The 19,351-nt window shown below is 43.0% G+C and overlaps 1 protein-coding gene across 1 annotated transcript; it reads left to right on the forward strand.

The window, feature by feature from the left end:
- Positions 1-558: 558 nt before the first annotated feature.
- Positions 559-18,597, forward strand: LOC115814631 (msx2-interacting protein). The gene is made up of 16 exons (XM_030777535.1): positions 559-699; positions 2,379-2,699; positions 5,627-6,112; positions 6,421-6,581; positions 6,901-7,101; positions 7,214-7,365; positions 7,682-7,807; positions 8,006-8,119; positions 8,225-8,338; positions 8,589-8,689; positions 8,940-12,845; positions 13,119-16,320; positions 16,421-16,513; positions 16,677-16,871; positions 17,334-17,492; positions 17,624-18,597. Exons 1-16 carry the CDS (start codon positions 617-619, stop codon positions 17,753-17,755), a joined length of 9,546 nt encoding a protein of 3,181 aa, XP_030633395.1. The 5' UTR covers positions 559-616; the 3' UTR covers positions 17,756-18,597.
- The last annotated feature ends 754 nt before the right edge of the window (positions 18,598-19,351 follow it).

The following is a 19,351-nucleotide window of genomic DNA, read 5'->3' on the forward strand; positions in this document are numbered from 1 at the left end:
CATTTACATGAATAATGTACAACACATTTATCTCTTTTTGCTATTTAACCTGGTATTTTGCACCCTGATGTAATATGCACCAATAAAAGGCAATGCACCAAAGATATTTATTCAACAGCAATAAAGTATTACGGCATCTCTCTCCTCTACATCTTCTATTTTCTTCATTCTTTGTATCTTCACCTCGCCAGTTTATGAATAAATAAACTAATATATTTGAGGTTTCGACTCGTTGTTTGCACTATTGTTCATTTCTAATTGACATCTGTTCTGACATGATCCTCAGCAAAGGATATAAGTTCATAAAACAGTCAATATTACTCGTTGAAGCAGTACTGTTATTACGAAAATCTAATAGAGATTGTACGATTGTCGCATTACCTCGGGAGCACGGCTGTCACGACACATTGTATGATGTGCGGTCGCCGTCACTAAAAAAAGCATAAATGCGCGCGCCCTGTCATCGGAGGTTCACACGCACGGATTCGGAGTGGGTAGGCCAGAATCCTTTTCACACGATCTCACGGCGTTCATTTCGCAAGGCGGATTTCCCGACGGTCAGATTAAAAAGACGTGAGAGAGCATATGTTTATGAACGGGAAAAGGAAAACACAGAATGGTTCGGGAAACCAGACACCTTTGGGTGGGAAATTTACCCGAACATGTTCGAGAGGAGAAAATTGTTGAACATTTTAAACGGTGAGTTACACAACAGGGTAGTTATTCGAAAGAACGGCGCGCGCTGTATCCATTGCAGATAGCTAGCCAGAGGGTATATCGACACCACGGCCTTTGGTCTTCGACAAGAACCGATTCCAACAGTAGTGAGAAACAAGAAGGATAGCGTAAGCGTCTGTAAAAGTGTAACTTACTGCTAGGGTCTCACTGTGCTCTATATTTACCAAAGCACGTGTAGGTTTTGCTCTTTTTTGTACCACAAAACCTAAGAATAGCTAGCTGATAAGCGCCTGCTAGCCAGCTAGCAAAGCTAAACTCATCGAGCTATTTTACTAGCTTGGCAGTACTAACCAGTCAGCTAACTTTACTGTGGAGTAATGTGTTCTGGTTAATAAAGGTATTGTTGGACATATTTTTAACTGTCAAATAGGTAAGTAATATGCACACGCTTTTCGACGTATTGTATTTGGGTAAAGTGATGTACAGTCTTAATTCCATGTTAGCTGGTCATTAACTAACAGCTAAGCGCCTTGACAAGCTTCTGTAGAGAAATCTAACGCTAGGATTTTAGCTAGCTAGCTTACAGCGATAGCTTGTTTGCATGGAAGGTATTTGACGAGCTAGTTGCCTAGCTAACGTGAAGATTTTAGTCCCTGATTCCTGTCCTATTCCACCGTTTAAATACTGGGTCCTGGTAACGTATCCGTTACAGTAAGAAAATGTATTATTAACGGGGTTTTTTTTTCTGGCAGAAGCACGAAAATAAACAAGGTAACCAGTGGTTGCCTCGTAACCAACGACCGTCTTAAAGCATTGCATTGAAATTGCCATCTTGAATCTTGTCTTAGCTGGTCAAGCCTGTATGGTGCGTTCTTGTTGGCAACATTATATCAGGTTTTTCACTACCACCACTGACGTACGGTTCATTAATTAAGTACTTGTGACGTTAATTGATCGTATAATCTTCCCTTTACTGATATAGATTTATTTATAAAACTTTCTCTCTCTGGGGAGGATACACTAACTGTAACAGTCTTTAGACCGGGAAGCTGAATAGACGCTTAAGTACCTCCTCAGCTTGGAATCTGATGTGTGGTCTGTAATAATCAGGCTGCATAAATATATTGTAATAATTGACATAAATTTGTATTAAGATCTTACTTCAGGTTTTCCTGTTCAAGAGTCTAGTATTTTTGAAACGTTAAACAGTTAATTGATGCTTGAAAACTGAAAGTATTTTATTAACTTTTTTGTGTGTAGTACTCCAAAAGTGGCCAGTTAGGATTTATTAAGTCGACTGTACCTGGACCCTTCCAAATATCCCTGATATTTTTTTACCCTGTACTTACTCTTATTGCTCTGCTCCATCTAAAAGAATCCACTAAACTTTATCCAAAATGAATAATGTTAATCACGTCGCTGTATTTTTCCTGCTCTTGTTTGGCATTTATACTGACTGAGTGTCGCAATTGGAAAAAATACAGTAATTTAATATTCTCCTACATGTTTTTGGATTTTCCTGAGCGACAAAATAGTTGTGCCCACACTGCTGACCTTGTGTTACGTCCCTCTGATTAGTACGCATTCTCTGCTGTTTATTATGGTTTGATCAACTATTGTATGTAGCTACCAAATATGGTATAATCCGTCACCAGGTCCCAACATAATCATTGTTTACGTACTGCTCCTCTCCTCCTCAGGTATGGGCGAGTGGAGAGTGTCAAGGTCCTGCGGAAGCGGGGCTCAGAGGGCGGTGTGGCAGCCTTTGTGGATTTTGTTGACATCAAAAGTGCTCAGAAAGCTCACAATGCAGTCAACAAAATGGGGGACAGAGACCTACGCACTGATTACAATGAGCCTGGATCTGTCCCAAGTGCCGTGCGGGGTTTGGATGACAATTCCCCCTCTAGCAGTCATACGAGGGATGTTTCGGGGTTCTCGAGGGGTGCCGTGGGGCCAGTTTATGGGCCCCCGGTGTCTCTCCACACCAGAGAGGGGCGCTATGAACGCAGACTAGACGGGTAAGTGGACAAGGTCTCCCTCTGAAGTGCAGGGGAACTATGGTGTCAGATTAAGGCATTACCCACTATCAAAGGGCTTTACTTTTGGTTTGGAAAAAGAGCACATTTCATTTCAGGTCAATAGAACATAATCTAGGGATATCTTCCTCATTCTCAGCGACCTGCCTTCGCACATGGAATTATTAATCCATATATAATTTTAATTTTATGATTGTATGGATATCAGGTATATTTGTACGATGTGTGGGATACACTGTGTGAGCCATATCCCGTTTCCAAGTTGGATATCATCCTTGTGGAAAATATCCTAGTAAGTGTGGATATCCCATTTGTGGAGAAATACCCGGTGAGTTTTGGATTAAGGGTCCTGTTGGATACTACCTAAACTTGCCTTGGATCTCCCTATTTGGAAATACACATTTACCTGTGATGGATTAAGTACGTAAGCATTTTTTTAAAATGAAAAGGTAGTCTCGCGCAAATTTTGATTTTCTCGATCAGCTCCTTTCTCCCCCCCCATGATTCATCTGGGTGTGATGCCTTTTGTCTCACATAATGCAATGGAAGTCCCGGAGGTGTGTACTCTTCTGGATGTAAGAGAAACTAAACATCAGTTTGAGCTGGTGAACGTTGTAATTCCAGAGTGTTCCTGGATTAATTTTGGTGTTAGAACCCCATTACTCCCAACCTTTGTCATCGTCGATTATCGCCAAACAGTTCAACTGAGAGCTATTTGCTTGTATTAGACACGAACTGAACATTGCCTGACGTTTGGAGCGTAAATCATGTCAAGAAGCTTTTAAGTCATTTTAATGGTGACTTTGAAGACCAACCAGAAGAAATAACTTTTGGATGGACAGAGGAACCTAGTCCCAATAAGTTATGGATCTAACCCTGATTTGGATGTATGGGATCTGGCTGTGCAAGCCCTTTGCTGGATTACTCAACTGCTGTGTGGATATACCGGCATATCACCTCCACACCGAGTCCTGTGGGGTTTTGACTAGAAGTGTGAAGCAAATTGATCTGCAAGTGAGCTGATGGATCCTTCTATTTCCAAAGGGATGCCACTGAACTTGCACGAACTGTTGGAATACCCCAAATGTTTTTTTGTTTTTTTAATCCTAAAAAAGTAATCTGTGAGAATAGACTGGGATTATTTTATTTATCTTTTTTCTCTCTCTGTTATTTTCCTGCTCTGCACAGCAGTAACAAGATACTGGAAGTGAACTAATTATCACATTTGGGACACATCTCTGGCTTGCAGTTGATCTCTGGATTACCCTGCCGTATGAAAAAGTTGGATATTATTTTATTTATGGACTGCAGCTGTCAAATATGAGAGACAGTGTCTCAGTTTTACTAGTTACTTATGTGCATTTTACAAGGAGCGCGATATTATTTTTACATAATTTACAGCGTACGTGCCCTTAGTTTTAAAAGAAACCCATCATATTCTGTTTGAATTTTTCTGGTCTTTGGATAATGCCTGCTACTGCAAGCCCCTCTTCTATACCGATGGCACACAGAAGATATTTTTAGCTCCAGACCTCAAGCAAGATACTTCGCCTGTTCTTCTGTCTCCTTTTTGCCTTCACAAATTTTTTGGCTCACACATTTGTCCTCCTTTATTGTATTTGGGATTATGTAGGTTCAGTTACTGCCCTCAAAAGGTTGGTATTTCCCAGGCTTTTACATCTTTGCGCTTTTTTTTTTCCCTCTATCTAACCCAGATATGCACCATGCCTCTTTCCCCTTTTTTTCTCCACTAACTTGTACAGCTTGTAGAGAAAAGGCACTGCTTGTTTGTACAGAAGGGTTCTGCAGGTTCCTTCTAGGCAGCCGCTTGTTTTATACCCCTGACTCTATCTATATGTTTGTCTCCTCCTTTTCCCTCTTGCTTTTGTCCTTGTGGATGTTAGCCCTTACTGTGCTAAAGTTTTGCTTGTGTTAATTTTCATATCAAATCGCACCAAAAATGCCTGTAACACAATATGAGTTCCTCCTGAAGAGCTGATCTGAAATGATTTCTTTCCCATGGCGATGAAGAATTTCGAAACAGCTGAGGGGAGGGGGTGGGTCAAATGTCGGTTTTTGGGAAAAAATCATCATCAGCTGTACGTGCCTTTTCAGTGCTGTTACATTTTATGAGCCGCGGAGAGAATCACACCTAGTTAATTTCCTTAAGTGCGACAGAGTGCTTTTTTGTTCACTTGAATGTCAACGATAGCAACAGGGTCTCTCTTTTATTTTTCTTTTCATGAGCATATACAATGCGTATTCCGAACTGCAGTGGTACATCTGTGCTTACTTTTGAATCACTTATGTCCTCTGTTCCTCTCACACCCAAAGTTAGGATCTAGGAAATCCTAAAATGTAACTATTTAAGTAAATTCAAATAGCATACAAACTATGAATAAAACTATGGGTGGTTGCCGTAAAAACTGGGAATAAAACATGTACCTCAAACACACTTATAAACTTGAGTCCATATTTAAAATTCAGAATTAATCTAGTTAGTTTAAAGATTCTTAGCTGCAGCTACACACTACCTCATGTAATGCAGTATCTAACCATACAGAATTGTGCAACCATACAGAATTGTGCAACCATGCACTATGCAAGAAAGTGATTGAAAGACATTTTATCATCCATTTATTTTAAGGAAATTCTTCACCCTGTGAAGTGGCTGAAAGGACACACACACACACCCAAACATGCCCACACACACACACACACACAAAACATGCTCTTTGGTTAGACACTGCTAAACAGCCACAGTAACAGTGTCAACTGCGGTTTGACATAATCACAATGGGTATGCCTTCAAGAAATTCACTTTACGTTTTTTTTTTTTTTTTTTTAATTGCATTTAAAATATCCGCCTCTCTTTTCCCCCCATTTCTGTTTCTGTCACTCTTTCACAGCAGCTCTGACAGTCGGGATCGAGCGTATGAACACAGTCCTTATGGACACCATGAGCGTGGCAGTACTTTTGATAGGCCACGGCACTACAACACAGACTATTACCGTGACCGCACAATGTTTGCCTCTGGAGTCAGCTCCAGCCCTGCAGCCAGCACGATTAGTGGGGGATTTGATACCCCAGAGACTCATTTTGAGTCACGAATCCGTGACCCCTTCAGCCTTTCCAGTGCTGCGCGCCGGGACCCGTACCGCGATGACAGAGGGCGGCGGGTTGATCGGACATACCATCACCGACGCAGCCGATCCTCTCACTCGTCACAGTCACGACACCCTTCCCCACAAAGGACCACAGGGCAAACACCCAAAGCCCCTCATTCCCCCAAGAGAGCCCCAGTTTCCCCAAGCCGAGGCCCACGATCACGTTCCCACAGTCGGTCATCCAGCTCTGACTCAGTGGGCAGCACCAGCAGTACTGGAAGTGGCAGGTATTGAGGGGAGTTGGTTGGGTGGGTCACACAAGACTCTCTGCTTCTCACTCTTAAATTTTATGAGCAGAGGTCATCATTTGTTCATGCTACATTCAGCACTGATTGTTGATCATCTCTTTCCTACAGACACATCTGTGATCTTAGTAGATAAATCAGTCAGACAAATCCTAACTAGGTTGTAAGCATGTTTAACTTCTTCTGTTTTGAATTTGAATTTTTCAAAACAGAAAGTTCGACCTTGTTACATTTTTACGCCAGATGGAGGTGATGGTGTTTTCATCAGGGATATTCTCTTATTTCAACAGTAGTGATTCAAATAGCAGTTCAAGTGAAGGATCCCGAGCGCGATCAGTTCAGTCTGCAGCCACTCATGTACCTCCAGCCCCTCCACCCCTGTCCTTGGATTCTGATGAGCCACGTAGGAGCTTTGGCATCAGAGTTCAGAACCTACCTGTGCGATCCACAGGTGAGCACCCATGAGTACATGCACATGGAGATGTGTAATCTGGTTGAAGTACTGGTATTGGACGTTAAATTTCCCAAATAGTAATAAGAAACACTGCATTACATTGCATTATAATGACTGCATGTCAGTCCTCTTTTGTCCCATTTTCCAAAAATGTTGAATCAGAGTTGTGTATCTGTCAATTTTTTTTTTTGGTATGAGACAAGCTTACTTTGGAAGTTCAGTTTTATCTCTGTACCTCCCAGATTCATGTTCAGTTCATTTCATGCTTAGAATGTTTATGGTATGTTTCAGTCGAGACTTGTTAAAATTCTTTCAGACACAAGCTTAAAAGATGGGCTTTTCCATGAATTTAAGAAGTATGGAAAAGTGACATCTGTGCAGATCCATGGAGCTTCTGAAGAAAGGTATGGCCTGGTCTTCTTCAGACAGCAAGAAGATCAAGAGAAAGCTCTCAGTGTTTCCAAAGGAAAGCTCTTCTTTGGCATGCTGATTGAGGTCACTGCCTGGAATGGCCCTGGTAAGAAACATAAGATATTACCTGGCAGATTCAGCTTTTATTTGTAGCACAGTTGTGTAGTTTTCTTTGGTCACAAAACCAAAACTCTCCTTGCCTTTCTGTACATCACCAGAAACGGAAAGCGAGAATGAATTTCGGCCGCTTGATGGCCGGATCGATGAGTTTCACCCAAAAGCCACTCGTACACTGTTCATTGGAAATCTGGAGAAGACGACCAACTACCAGCAACTGCTTGATGTCTTTCAGCGCTTTGGAGAGATAGTGGTACATATGAATATCGTCATTATTTTTTTTTTTGTAATGACACCATCAAACAGTTATGTCATCAGCTCCAGTTTTAACAAGTGTGACAGAGTTAGGACACAGTTTTATTATATTTCAGTCCAAATGTACTGTTTAGTTCTGTCGGACTTGAAGTAAGTAATTAAAGGGGACCAACACAGAAGGGATTGCGCTGTTTCATTTCCTAACACTTTTGTAGTATTTTTATTGTGCAGTGGTATGCTTTAGTGACAGGCATTTTATGTGATGTTGTCCCTCTGAATTGTACCTTGTTTTAAGTAATTTTTTTTTGGTTTAGGATATTGACATAAAGAGAGTCAATGGAGTTCCTCAGTATGCCTTTGTGCAGTACTCTGATATTGCCAGTGTTTGTAAGGCTATAAAGAAAATGGATGGGGAATACTTGGGAACCAACAGACTCAAGGTATCTGTTCAAGTTTTCACACTCCTTTACTGTCATTTTGGCATTTATTTTATTGATGAAGTAAGAAGTACTAGACCAGATTTACTGTTTTGTTTTTAAAGCAGGTGTTGTATAGCTTCAGTTGAAAAACGCCATATTTTAAAGTAAATGATAACATTATTGATGATTAAATATTGACCCCTGCAAACTCTTTTTCAGCTGGGATTTGGAAAGAGCATGCCCACAACATGTGTCTGGCTTGATGGCTTGGCCTCCAGTATTACAGAGCAGTATCTCACGCGACACTTCTGTCGTTATGGACACGTGGTTAAGGTAGCACATTTCCATTGTTCAGGAACGTAACGTGCATACATCCCTTTTAGAAAACAGCAAAAAGAAAAAAAGTGTTCAATTTCTTATGACATTTCCATTGCGCAGGTCGTGTTTGATAGATTAAAAGGAATGGCGCTCATCCTGTACAACAACACAGAATTTGCTCAGGCTGCGGTGAGAGAGACCAAAGGCTGGAAGATTGGGGGCAACAAAATTAAGGTGATAATAGGCATCCTGTTAAACTGACCACTTAGAGGAATGTTGTTGTTTTTTTTTTATACTGCAGTACGGCATGCTGACCATTGTACTAATCATGTGAGCATTACTTTTAGTGTCATTGTCTAAAGAATATGGGAGTGTCACTGCTGCACTGTTCTGTGATGTCAGTATTAAAGCAAGTTGGAGAGTTTCTTGCTGAAATTTTTTGCTTTGATTTCCTCCTAACATTTGAAAAACTCCTTGTCTGCAGGTTGATTTTGCCAGTCAGGAGAGTCAGATGGCATTCTATCGCTCCATGCAGGCATCAGGACAGGACATTAGAGACTTCTATGAAATTCCATCAGAGAGAAGGTGAGGGATTTGTTTTGGTTGTATATTGAAATGAAGTAAACTTTGTGTTTTGGAGCTAACGTTTTGATTTGGTGCATTTATCTCTCTTGGCTCTTATTTGTAAAAAAAGCCTCAGCATCTTAGTGCCACTTAACTATGCAGTTTGTTTAGTGTATAGTTAAAAAACATGCAATAAGATGACTGTACACTGACTTCCTGTGTCGATGTATAATGTTTATAATGTTGTCACTGTTTTTTCTCTGTGTGACAGAGATGATCGCAGACCTCCCTATCATGACTTCTCAGCTGAGAGGGCGTACTATGAGAATGTCCGCACCCCGGGACTTTATGCTGAGGACCCTCGTCGTGATTATTCAGCCCGTAGCCGTGAGCGTTACACAGAATTGGACCATTACCAAGGTGACCACTATGATCCTCGTTACCATGACGATCCTCGCGAATACAGAGACTACAGAGATCCCTTTGAGCAGGACATAAGGAAGTACAGTTACATCCAACGGGAGCGTGAGAGAGAGCGTGAGCGTTTCGAGGCTGATCGCAGTAGGTGGAGTCCATCGCATCAGAGACGTCCAATCACCCCTGCCACATCCCCATCACCATCTGAGCGTGTCTCGCGGGAAGCTGAACGACGGGTGTACAGGCACTCGTCTGAACGAAGTGGAAGCTGTAGCTCACTTTCACCTCCACCACAATATGAGAAGTCTGATAAGTCCCCAATAGATTACAAAAATGAGGGGCTCGATCGAGAAATGGAGCAGATTGAAACGGAGCGTATGAGTGGGGCAGAGAGGAGCAAGCGTGCCAGGCGAAAAGAGAAAGCAGACAAGGAGAAGGGAGAAAAACTTAAGTCAAGAAGGGGAAAGGTTCAGTCTCCCAGTGTACCTCATGCAGAAACAGACAGGGAGGCAAGTCTGGATGCAAGTTCTGGGAAGCTAAAAGCCTCAGACTTTGATGGCACAGAGAAGCAGAGACATAAAGGTGATGGTGAACCTTCTCCTGCTGATCAAATATCTCGCCTTGAGCCCCAAAAAGGAGAGAGACTTGATCAAGTTAAAAGTGATACAGTGGACAGAGATGGTAAAGGTAAAACAAAGAAACATTTAAAATCCGACTCTGGGATCGATGGAAAAGACTCTGTTTCGGACCCTGACAGGCTTGCAGCAAGAAAAAGGCGCTTTGGCGATCCCAGTGGTAAAGCCATTAGACAGAAAAGGGGTCGGCTGGAGGAGGAGTCAAGTCTTGGACTTAACCAGTCAGCGGACTCTGGGTCAAACAGTGCTTTTGCAAAGGACACGGAAGTTGATGTGAAGATGTTGGAAAAGGAAGGCCAGAAAAAAGAGCATTCAAAGTCAAAGCCTGAGAGATTGGTTGCACATTATGGTCAAAGAGAAGAGCACGATCCTAGCTCCAGTACGGCTGGAAGAGGACAGGGTCTTATGCATCCAGGAGAAATTTCAGAAGTAGATATTGACACTTTGGACCCTGCTAAAAGTCATCCTGGATCAAGTGTAAGCAGGAGGTTGTCCAATGAAGGGGGATTGGACAAGGACAGCAAAGTTAGGGAGGATTACATGTCGTTGGACATTGACCTCTCTCAGAGTTATCGCAAACAAATGGAGCAAAACAGGAGGCTTCGACAGCAGATGCAGGAATCTGATAAACCAGGTAGACCAGGAACTCCTCAGAGTCTGGACACAGAAGACTTTGAGCATCGTAGTCTGGTGCATGAGGTAGGTAAGCCACCCCAGGATGTCACTGATAATTCTCCATCCAACAAAAATAAGAAACAAGAATCTTTTGACTTGGATTTGAGCTCAAAGAGAGAACGGGTATACCGGAGCTCTCGGCAAAAGAGTGAGGACTCTGAATGGAACCATCCTACATCACCAAGATTGCTGCAAGCATCTCTAAACACAGATGAAGAATATAATGAGAATCCTCATGCGCTGACTGGTAAAGACATCAAGGAGCCGCCGAAACCTGAAGATAACGCTCATTCAGAACTGCATGCAGTAAAAAGGGTACATGCCTCACATATGTCCAAGCTGAGCACACCTCTGCAAGATGAACAGCAGAAACGCTGGGATGCACGTTTAAAGCAAGACTTATTGCCTGACTTGGGGTTCTCTAGCAGCAGTGGCAAAAGACGGCTTAATCGTAAATATTTAGACTATGGCCTTTGGCATGATTTGGAACCAGGTGAAGTGCGGTCAGATTCTGAGGAAGATCGTGAAAACAAACCAAATTCACCAATGCCCTCAACCTCTGTGTCTTTCTCAGAACGGCATCGTGTAGACAGAATGCCCGAGTCAAAGTTGTCCACCTCATCTGAGAGGAACAAATTCTATTCTTTTGCTCTGGACCAGAAAATTACACCAGATACCAAGGCATTGTTGGAACGTGCAAAGTCTCTTTCTTCTTCAAGGGAAGATAATTGGTCGTTCTTGGACTGTGACTCACATTTTGCCAGTTTTCGAAGTAGAAAGGATACGGAAAAAGTTGAATCAACACCACGACCAACACCCTCATGGTACATGAAGAAGAAAAAAATTCGCAGTGAGTCTGAGGATAAACTAGATGACAGAAAGGAAGATCCCAAGCCAGAGGAACAGGAACGGCGGGAACTTTTTGCTTCACGTTTTCTTCATAGTTCAATTTTTGAACAGGATTCAAGGCGCCTTCAACATCTGGAACGAAAACATGAAGATCCTGAACACGGCCTTGGGTATCATACTCCCCAGCAAGGTGCGACAGAGCCTGATTCAGAGCCAGTTGTACTCTTTCATAGCCGCTTTTTAGAGCTAACAAGGTTGCAGCAACAAAAGGAGAAGGACCAATCTCAGCAAGAAATCAAGAGAAGTGAGAGCATAGATGGTAACAGAATAGATAAACCACAGGAAGATGAGGAAAAACCTCAGCAACAGCTTTGCAGTTCTGACCATATTCAGGAGCCAGAGATTAAACCAGTCAGTCCCTCTCAAGTTGTGCAGAATTCACAGCCACTTTTGATGCTTAAGGAGACATCACCTCCATTAGAAAAAGCTAGTGATCCAACACCTTCTCCTCCCTCTCAAATGCCTTTGGATGTGGTAGTGAAAGAGGAGGAAAAATATGTGCCCACATCACATCCCTTGGTTGAGGAGTCTTCAACAGCTGTCCTCCCTGAATGCAAAGAGTCAAAGTCCCCAGTGACAGAAACTAAATTGTCACCTAACAGTGATAAAACAGAGGTGAAGGGTCTTGACAAAGATATTGAACATTTCTCTGGAGAAGTTACACAGACTAATGAAACTCCAAAGAACTGCCTTGAGCAAAAGCCTGAATCAGAATGTGAGCCTCCCGAATTGCCATGCTCTGCCTCTGCCTCTCCAATGCTCATAGAGGAAATGGGAAGTTCAAGTAAAACCGAGTCTGTTCCTGTAGAAACTAAAATTCAACTCAAAGACGAGGACCAGAAGGTTTCAGATAACTACGCAATTGAGGAACCAGTCTCACCACCACAGAAGTCAAAAACTAAAAAGAAAGTGCCTCCAGCAACACCAGTCACCCCTTTGACTCAATCATGCCTCTCTGATAAACAAGCTGTACGTAAGAGTGAACGTATTGATAGAGAGAAGCTTAAACGTTCCTCTTCTCCAAGAGGAGAGTCATCTAAGGCCATCCCAGATTCCAAGTCAACCAGCAAGTCTCCAATCCATGGACCCGAAGCTGAGCCAGAACAGAACGTACCACCAGTAAGGGCAAGGCGTCGAAATGTGCGCTCTGTCTATGCCACCCCTGTTGAAGACGAATCTGCTCAACAGACCAGTAAAGATGTAGAATCACCACGTCCTGCCAGGAAACGTACAGTTGGTGATAAGGATATAATGAATCCACAGCCATCTGAGCAGGAGAGCCTTACCCCACCACAACGAGGGCGAGGGCGCCCTCCCAAGAATCGTCGCCAGGGAGAAGATGTACCAGCTGCAAAATGTGACCGAGCAAAAGCAACTGAGACCAAAGAGACAGATATAAATGACTTGGGCAACAATGAAGGAGTCACCAAAACAGAGAAAGGCAAGAATTCTTCCCACACCCAGAAAGGAACATATCAAGGGTCTGCATTGTCTACCGCTGCACTTGGAAAGAAGGGGGATAAAACTGAGAAAATTCCAGAGAATATTACTCAAAAGAGAGATTCAAGTGACGAGGACGTAGTTGGAAAGGATTGTGCAGTTCAGAGTGAAAGTGATCCCCTGGGGCAAAGTGGAATGAATAAGGAAACTTTTCATAAAATGCAAAATATTTCAGAAAAAGGGCATGAAAAAGATAAACATGGTGTAATGGAGAATGCCACCAGAAACACTGAAAAAGCAACTGATCCCTCATTTACCGACGAACAACCACCACTGGATAAGAGCGGAAGGGCAAAAGCTTCACGATTGATTAGAAATACAAAACTTGTGACTGAGGATAAGTCCCTTGTGCTTAAAAACCTCAGAGTCAGACTTGATGTTACCGAAGTCAAGGCCATGCTCCAGTCTGGAGATGATGATTCAGGGCATGATGATTCTCCTAAAAAGAATAATCCTAGTGTCTCCACTAAAGACTCGTTGGATCCAAGTTTGGTGAAAGATGTTTTGGTCGATAATAATGAAAGTAAAGATAAAGCGCTTGCAGACTCAGCCAATACTGGAGACCCTCAAGAAACACTTTTATCCCAGCAAATGGAACTTGAGCAAGCTGTAGAACATATTTCCAAGCTCACAGAAGACACTACCCCTCTACAGTTCAAAAATGTCTCCACAGAGCAACCCGTTCCATTGCCGGAACTTGAAGAAGTGCCAGAACGTGAGACTGAGGAAGAGAAGCCTGCCAATCCTGCCAGTGAGACTGAACTTGCTGCAGCTATTGATTCTATCACAAATGAGGATGTATCTTGCCCCGTTTCACAAGATCCAGTCATAGGACCAGTCATGGATACTGATCCTGACATTCAGACTCTAATTCCAGATTCTAAGGTGGTGGATCCTGGCTTGAGCACAGCCTCAGAGGAAGTTTCAGCTTCAGGGACGCCTAGAAAAGGAGGTAAAGGCAGAGGAAAATCCCAGAAGAGACCCAAAGCTCAAAAGGGTCCCGTAGGCCGAAAGGAGTTTATCAAAGAGACTGTGTTGGAAACTGAGACTATGTCTGTCAAATCACCAGGGTCCATGCAAGCAAATTTACAGGTAACCACAGAGGGATCTTCACCACCTGCTGCTACTGTCGTTCCTCCTCCCCCTAAGCAGGACATGACTTTAACAGGAAGTGTCACTAAAATACCCAAGGAACTAGATGTGCCTCCCAAAGACCAGTCTGAAGTTCTCAAATCCTCTGGCCACACAGGTGATAAAAGCCCAGTGCCCTTGAAGCCACAACAACTCTATGACTGTGCATCCCCATCTTCCTCATTGTCACCATCAAGACCTTGTCTCAAACAATCACATCCAGTTAGGCTCCCTGTCTCCCCGACGGACCGACACAGTCTGTCCAAAGAGGCAGGGGTTCTTATTCCTCCTGTGACATCTGCAGCCTCAGTAGATAACCCAGCATTAACCTCAGACTTATCTGACCATGACCCAGACACTACTGACTTGCGGAAAATTCTCTCCAAGCCCAAAAGTGTTCCGTCCTCGGATGTGAGTGGGACACATGGCAAAGAGCATACTCACTCTGAAAAGGAAGGTGAGACCCAGTCAGATATAGGAACAACTAAGAGCTCTCCACCTGATAATAAACAACCTTCCCTTTCAGCTCAACCAGTTGTCCGGCCACCAGCGTCATTACCTTCGCATGAGACAAAGCAAGTCTTTGGTGAGAAATCTGTGATATCCGTCATTGCCTCCACCGGCACTTCAGTCATCAGTCGCATTTGTAACCCACCTGACACTGATGAAAAATCAAATATTACAATGGTAAAACCTTTTATGGACAAACAAGCCCCAAAACAGAAATACCAAGCCATTACGGAGGATAGTGGTCAATACCATGGACCATCCGTTGGAGAAGAGGGTGGAAATGCAGGACGTTATGTGGTGGAGAGCACACCTCTGAGCACAGGATCCAGCCCAGGTCTGAGAGTGAATACCCCTGAGGGAGTGGTAGTACTGAGTCACTCAGGACAGAAGAAGGAAGGACCACACCGCATTAGTGCCAAAATCAGCCAGATTCCTCCAGCTAGTGCTGTTGACCTAGAGTCACAGCATCTGGTGTCAATGCCTCAAATTAAACAGGACCTTTATACTGCCTCTCAGCCAACCACTCCAAAGTGTCCAATACCCCCATCTGACCATGGTCATTCTCTGAAGACACAGCCGACCGTGTCTTCCATTAAGCAAGAGAGTACAGGATTAGATAAACTGGACTCACCGTACCCCACTGGTCAGAGTGGAGTCGTGAAAAGACTACAGCCATCTGCTGGCTGCCCTCAGGTCATGGGTTACGCTGACTACACACTGTTATTGAAGCATACTAAAAAGGGGGATGGACCTGAGCCACTTAATGTTGATCCTGTGAAACCTGCGTGGGCAACCACTATAAGTCCTCACCTTCCCTCTCCATCTGGTAATCATGTTGCTTTTATGCCTAGCACTCCTACAGAAAGGGCCCCCTCACACCTCAGCGGAGCTAAACAAGAACCCCGGTCTCCACGGAAATCTGGGCATCCTCACTCTCCCTTTGTGTCTTCTCCTATTGGCTCCTCATCACCAAAAGCAGTGCCTGTGGTGCTAGCCCCTGGTATGCCATCTATGTCACAGTATGTACCCAGTGTGCATCACTCTGAGCAATCAGTTATCATGCCTCCACATAGCACCCATGGCAGCCTTGGAAGGATGTCCCCCCACCGTGTAAGTCAAACTATTCCCATGGGGCACCTCTCTCAGGGAGAGGGAAGGGTTAATACTCCTCCACTCCAGTTGATGAGTTATGGGATTCATTCAGAGTCTCTTACATCACCTTGGTCTGGCACTGCGCAGCAACGACCTACATCTCCAACAGTGGGAAACCGGGAAATGGTCCTAAAAGTAAACCCTAGTAGCTCAAGAAGTCATGAAAGTGGTGAGGAGGAGGCCCGACGATTTCATCCAGCCCTCGGAAGATCATCAACCAGCCAGTTAAAACCAGAAACCATACAGTCAGATTACCGTGGAACACACAGTGGTTTGGCACTTGAGAGATTCAATATGTCACAGATTCCACATAGAGACATGCGTTTGCTAATGCACCACCAGCAGGGAGATCGTGCAGCCTCTGAGCTACTCCAGGGACATGGTCCAGAGAACGCCCCCTCATCCTCAACTTCCACCAGCATAACATCATCCTTGTCTCCACGGGCACATCTGGTGGGAAAAGGTCTCTCAGATACAGACCCCACAAAAGCACTAGAGGTTAAACGACCATCTTCTCCTAACACTAAGGAAGGTATTATTGGGAGTCATGGGGCAGTGCCAGCCATGGCATCCCCTCAGCGAGTGCAGCTATTGCCATCAGGGACAGGAGCATCCTTCTCAGAGTATCCTGCCATGTACACCAACATGAGGGTTGTTCACGCTCAGTTTACTGAAGGTTCACCCATGGGGATTAACCCGGCTCCCACTATAACTTCTGGTCAGGTAAGTTCAAGCCAGCTCTCCATGCTGATTCAGTTGTTTTGGCTATTATACTGTGTTTGGATTTTCAAGAAATGTTGTAACACAAATGCCGTATTTAAAGGGTTCTCAAGATGCAGAGCCAAGTCATACCCAAACTGATGGAAAAGTGGAACAGGCTGGACTTCAGGTTGTAAATATGATGCAGCTTCTAACGGTGAGTAATGAGAACAGAAGGGAAACAGAGATAAGAACAAGAGAACTAATGGTAGACAAGTTGGAGGAAAATGTCTGCAAGGCCTATGGAGATTTGAAAGATTTTGTCCTATTGGATGATTGCCCTCTTTTACATGGTGCTTTACTTGTTTCTTTTGGTGCAGAAATATCCTATTGTGTGGCAAGGCTTGTTGGCAATAAAGAACGACTCTGCAGCAGTCCAGTTGCATTTCGTCTGTGGCAACAAAGCTTTGGCACTCAGATCCTTGCCTTTACCTGAGGGTGGAGCTCTCCTTCGCATCGCTCAGAGGATGAGATTAGAAGCATCACAGCTAGAGAGCGTGGCTCGCAGAATGACGGTAAGGTGTCTTTCGTAATTGCTCTTTAATTACTAAACTCTTGTGTTCAACTCAAGTACTGCTGAATTCAAGCACTGAATTTTTGCACATTCTACCCGGGGCTCAGTTTGTCTCTACGTTAAGTTGTGGTGAAAATAAATACCCATAAACTCATCTTACTGCATCTGTACTAGAGTGAGTGCTCAGATAGTTCATAGAGCGTGTGACTTCACACTCAGCGCACAGAAAATTGTGATGTATCATAGTTATGTATATGTATATATGTTTGTCTGTATAGATGGTCGTAACTCATGCATTGCGTGGGTTCCCCGTTTTATTGCTGATGTTGCTTTAAAGAATCTTTCAGGTGATTTGTACTGTGAAGGCCCACAAAGTATCTGTTATACGAGCTTCCTCCCGTTAGAACAGGTGTTGTACAGCTGTCTGTGATGCCCTTAAATTGAGACTATGCTCTGTCTACAGGGTGAGAGTGAGTTCTGTTTGTTATTGGCTCTGCCATGTGGACGTGATCAAGAAGATGTCCTGAATCAGACTCAGGCCCTCAAGTCTGCTTTCATTAACTACCTGCAAGCCAAGCTGGCTGCAGGAATCATCAATGTTCCCAACCCTGGCTCCAATCAGGTATGTGGACACCTGTCAATTTATTTAAAACGTTATAAATGCTACTGATAAAATATTTTATTCCGAAATCAGCCATTTAGCTGTTGAGGCTGAAAAGCATCATAACCTTAATATTTTCTCTGTCTCTCTAGCCTGCCTACGTGTTGCAGATATTTCCACCATGTGAATTTTCGGAGAGCCACCTCTCCAGGCTTGCCCCTGACCTCCTCAACAGGGTCTCCAATATCTCTCCACACCTCATGATCGTCATTACATCTGTGTGATGTGCCCTTCCATCAGGTTTCATCGACTCTTCCAGAGACACACTCACACTTTCAGACTCAAGGAAAGTGCTATTGGATATGACTCTCTTGGAGACTTTGGAAATGAGAAGTCCCTCTGGAGATAAACCTTCTTTATATTCATTTCTCTCAGCATCGTTTCCAGTCATGGTGGTTTTCTGACTCTTGGGAGAGTATATAAGGGTGCACCAACACAGATCTCTGTTCTATAGTATGTACAGTCTACGCCGATCATTTCTCTGCTGTATTTGTATTTATTGGTGAATTTTATTTTTACCCATGGAAATACTTTGGAGAAAAAAAAAATGTGGATGTTTAAAGAATGAGAAAAGCGAAGTGACAACACTTGGACATTTTTTTCTCTCTTCATTCTTGACTGATTTTGGTTCTGTCGTATTTTTAAAGGATCATAGAAACAATGTAACAGACAGGTATGAAAATCATGTGCAAACTTCATCGGTCAGTGCTTGTGTGGAGGGGGAAAATTGCACTGAAAGAATCATTAACCAGAGGATCTATTCATCTCCCTACCCTTTTGTTCTCTCTTTGCTACTTATTTGGAATAGGCTTTTTCCGCATTGAAGAGCTGCAGGAGTTGGGAATTTTTGGATTGCCGGACTGTAAATATTTTAAATACTAAAACTTTGGCAAATGGCCTGAGCCCAAGTGATGCCTCATATCTTCAACCATGGAACTACAATGTCGCAAAGAGTGAAACAAGCTAAATGAGACAGAACTTAATTTGTGATGTATATACTTGTAAAACGATGGGCTGGCAGCTCTTTCAAGGGTTTGTTGCAGGCACTTCAAATTTTGTTACTCAAATAAAAAAAAATCCAGAAAACTTGAACATCACTGTCATATCCTCTCTCTCTCTTTCTCTCTCTCTCATTTCATCTCAGTGTTTGTTAGTGTTTATTGATCCTTCATGAAGTCATTTTGTGTGAAATAAATGTTTAACCAAAAGAAAAATCAAGGGTATTAGTTCTGTTTTCGATTTTTGAGCTGTGTTTCAATATCCGGTTATTTTTTTTAAACTAACACCATAAAATCTTTTAAGATCTTTAATGTGTTGTATTACTTGAGGTACCTTGATTACACCTGCTAATGTTTGGGCTATCTGCGTTATGCCTTTACTTGGCATTACTCGTGAGATAAAAGTATGTACCTTCTGTTCATTTTATCTAACACATTAGCCTGTCGAGTTGAGAGAGTGCTTTGAAGATGCTGGCAGACTCACGCCAGTTAAAATACCGGAATTGCACTTGTCAGATGGATGGCAGTTTCTCACTACAGTCATTCTCCCATACTAAGACATATTGGAGACTGAGGTTGTGTTAATGTGAGGGCAGTGCACGCAAGCTCAGTACAGACAATAACTCAAGGAAAGGAATGCATATTCTTATACATAAAGAACAGAATACACTTTAATTGATAGGATTGTTTTCTGAACTGACTATTGTTACTATTTATGCTCATTAGGAAACTAAAGGTTAAATGTGCTGTTGAAACACTTTCATGTGCATTTCAACAAGATGCATAGTTGACAGATGCATGAATGTAAATAAAATGCAAACA

The sequence above is a fragment of the Chanos chanos genome, chromosome 6 (genome assembly GCF_902362185.1).
Source record: "Chanos chanos chromosome 6, fChaCha1.1, whole genome shotgun sequence".
In the NCBI taxonomy this organism is placed as follows: Eukaryota; Metazoa; Chordata; class Actinopteri; order Gonorynchiformes; family Chanidae; genus Chanos; species Chanos chanos.

Bases quoted from the DNA above. Each gene is read 5' to 3' on its own strand.
- LOC115814631 (XM_030777535.1), top strand. From the start codon at position 617: ATGGTTCGGGAAACCAGACACCTTTGGGTGGGAAATTTACCCGAACAT. The intron at 8,120-8,224 runs GTAGCACATTTC...TCCATTGCGCAG, and splicing joins GTTATGGACACGTGGTTAAG to GTCGTGTTTGATAGATTAAA. The intron at 12,846-13,118 runs GAATATTACTCA...ACGATTGATTAG, and splicing joins AAAACTGAGAAAATTCCAGA to AAATACAAAACTTGTGACTG.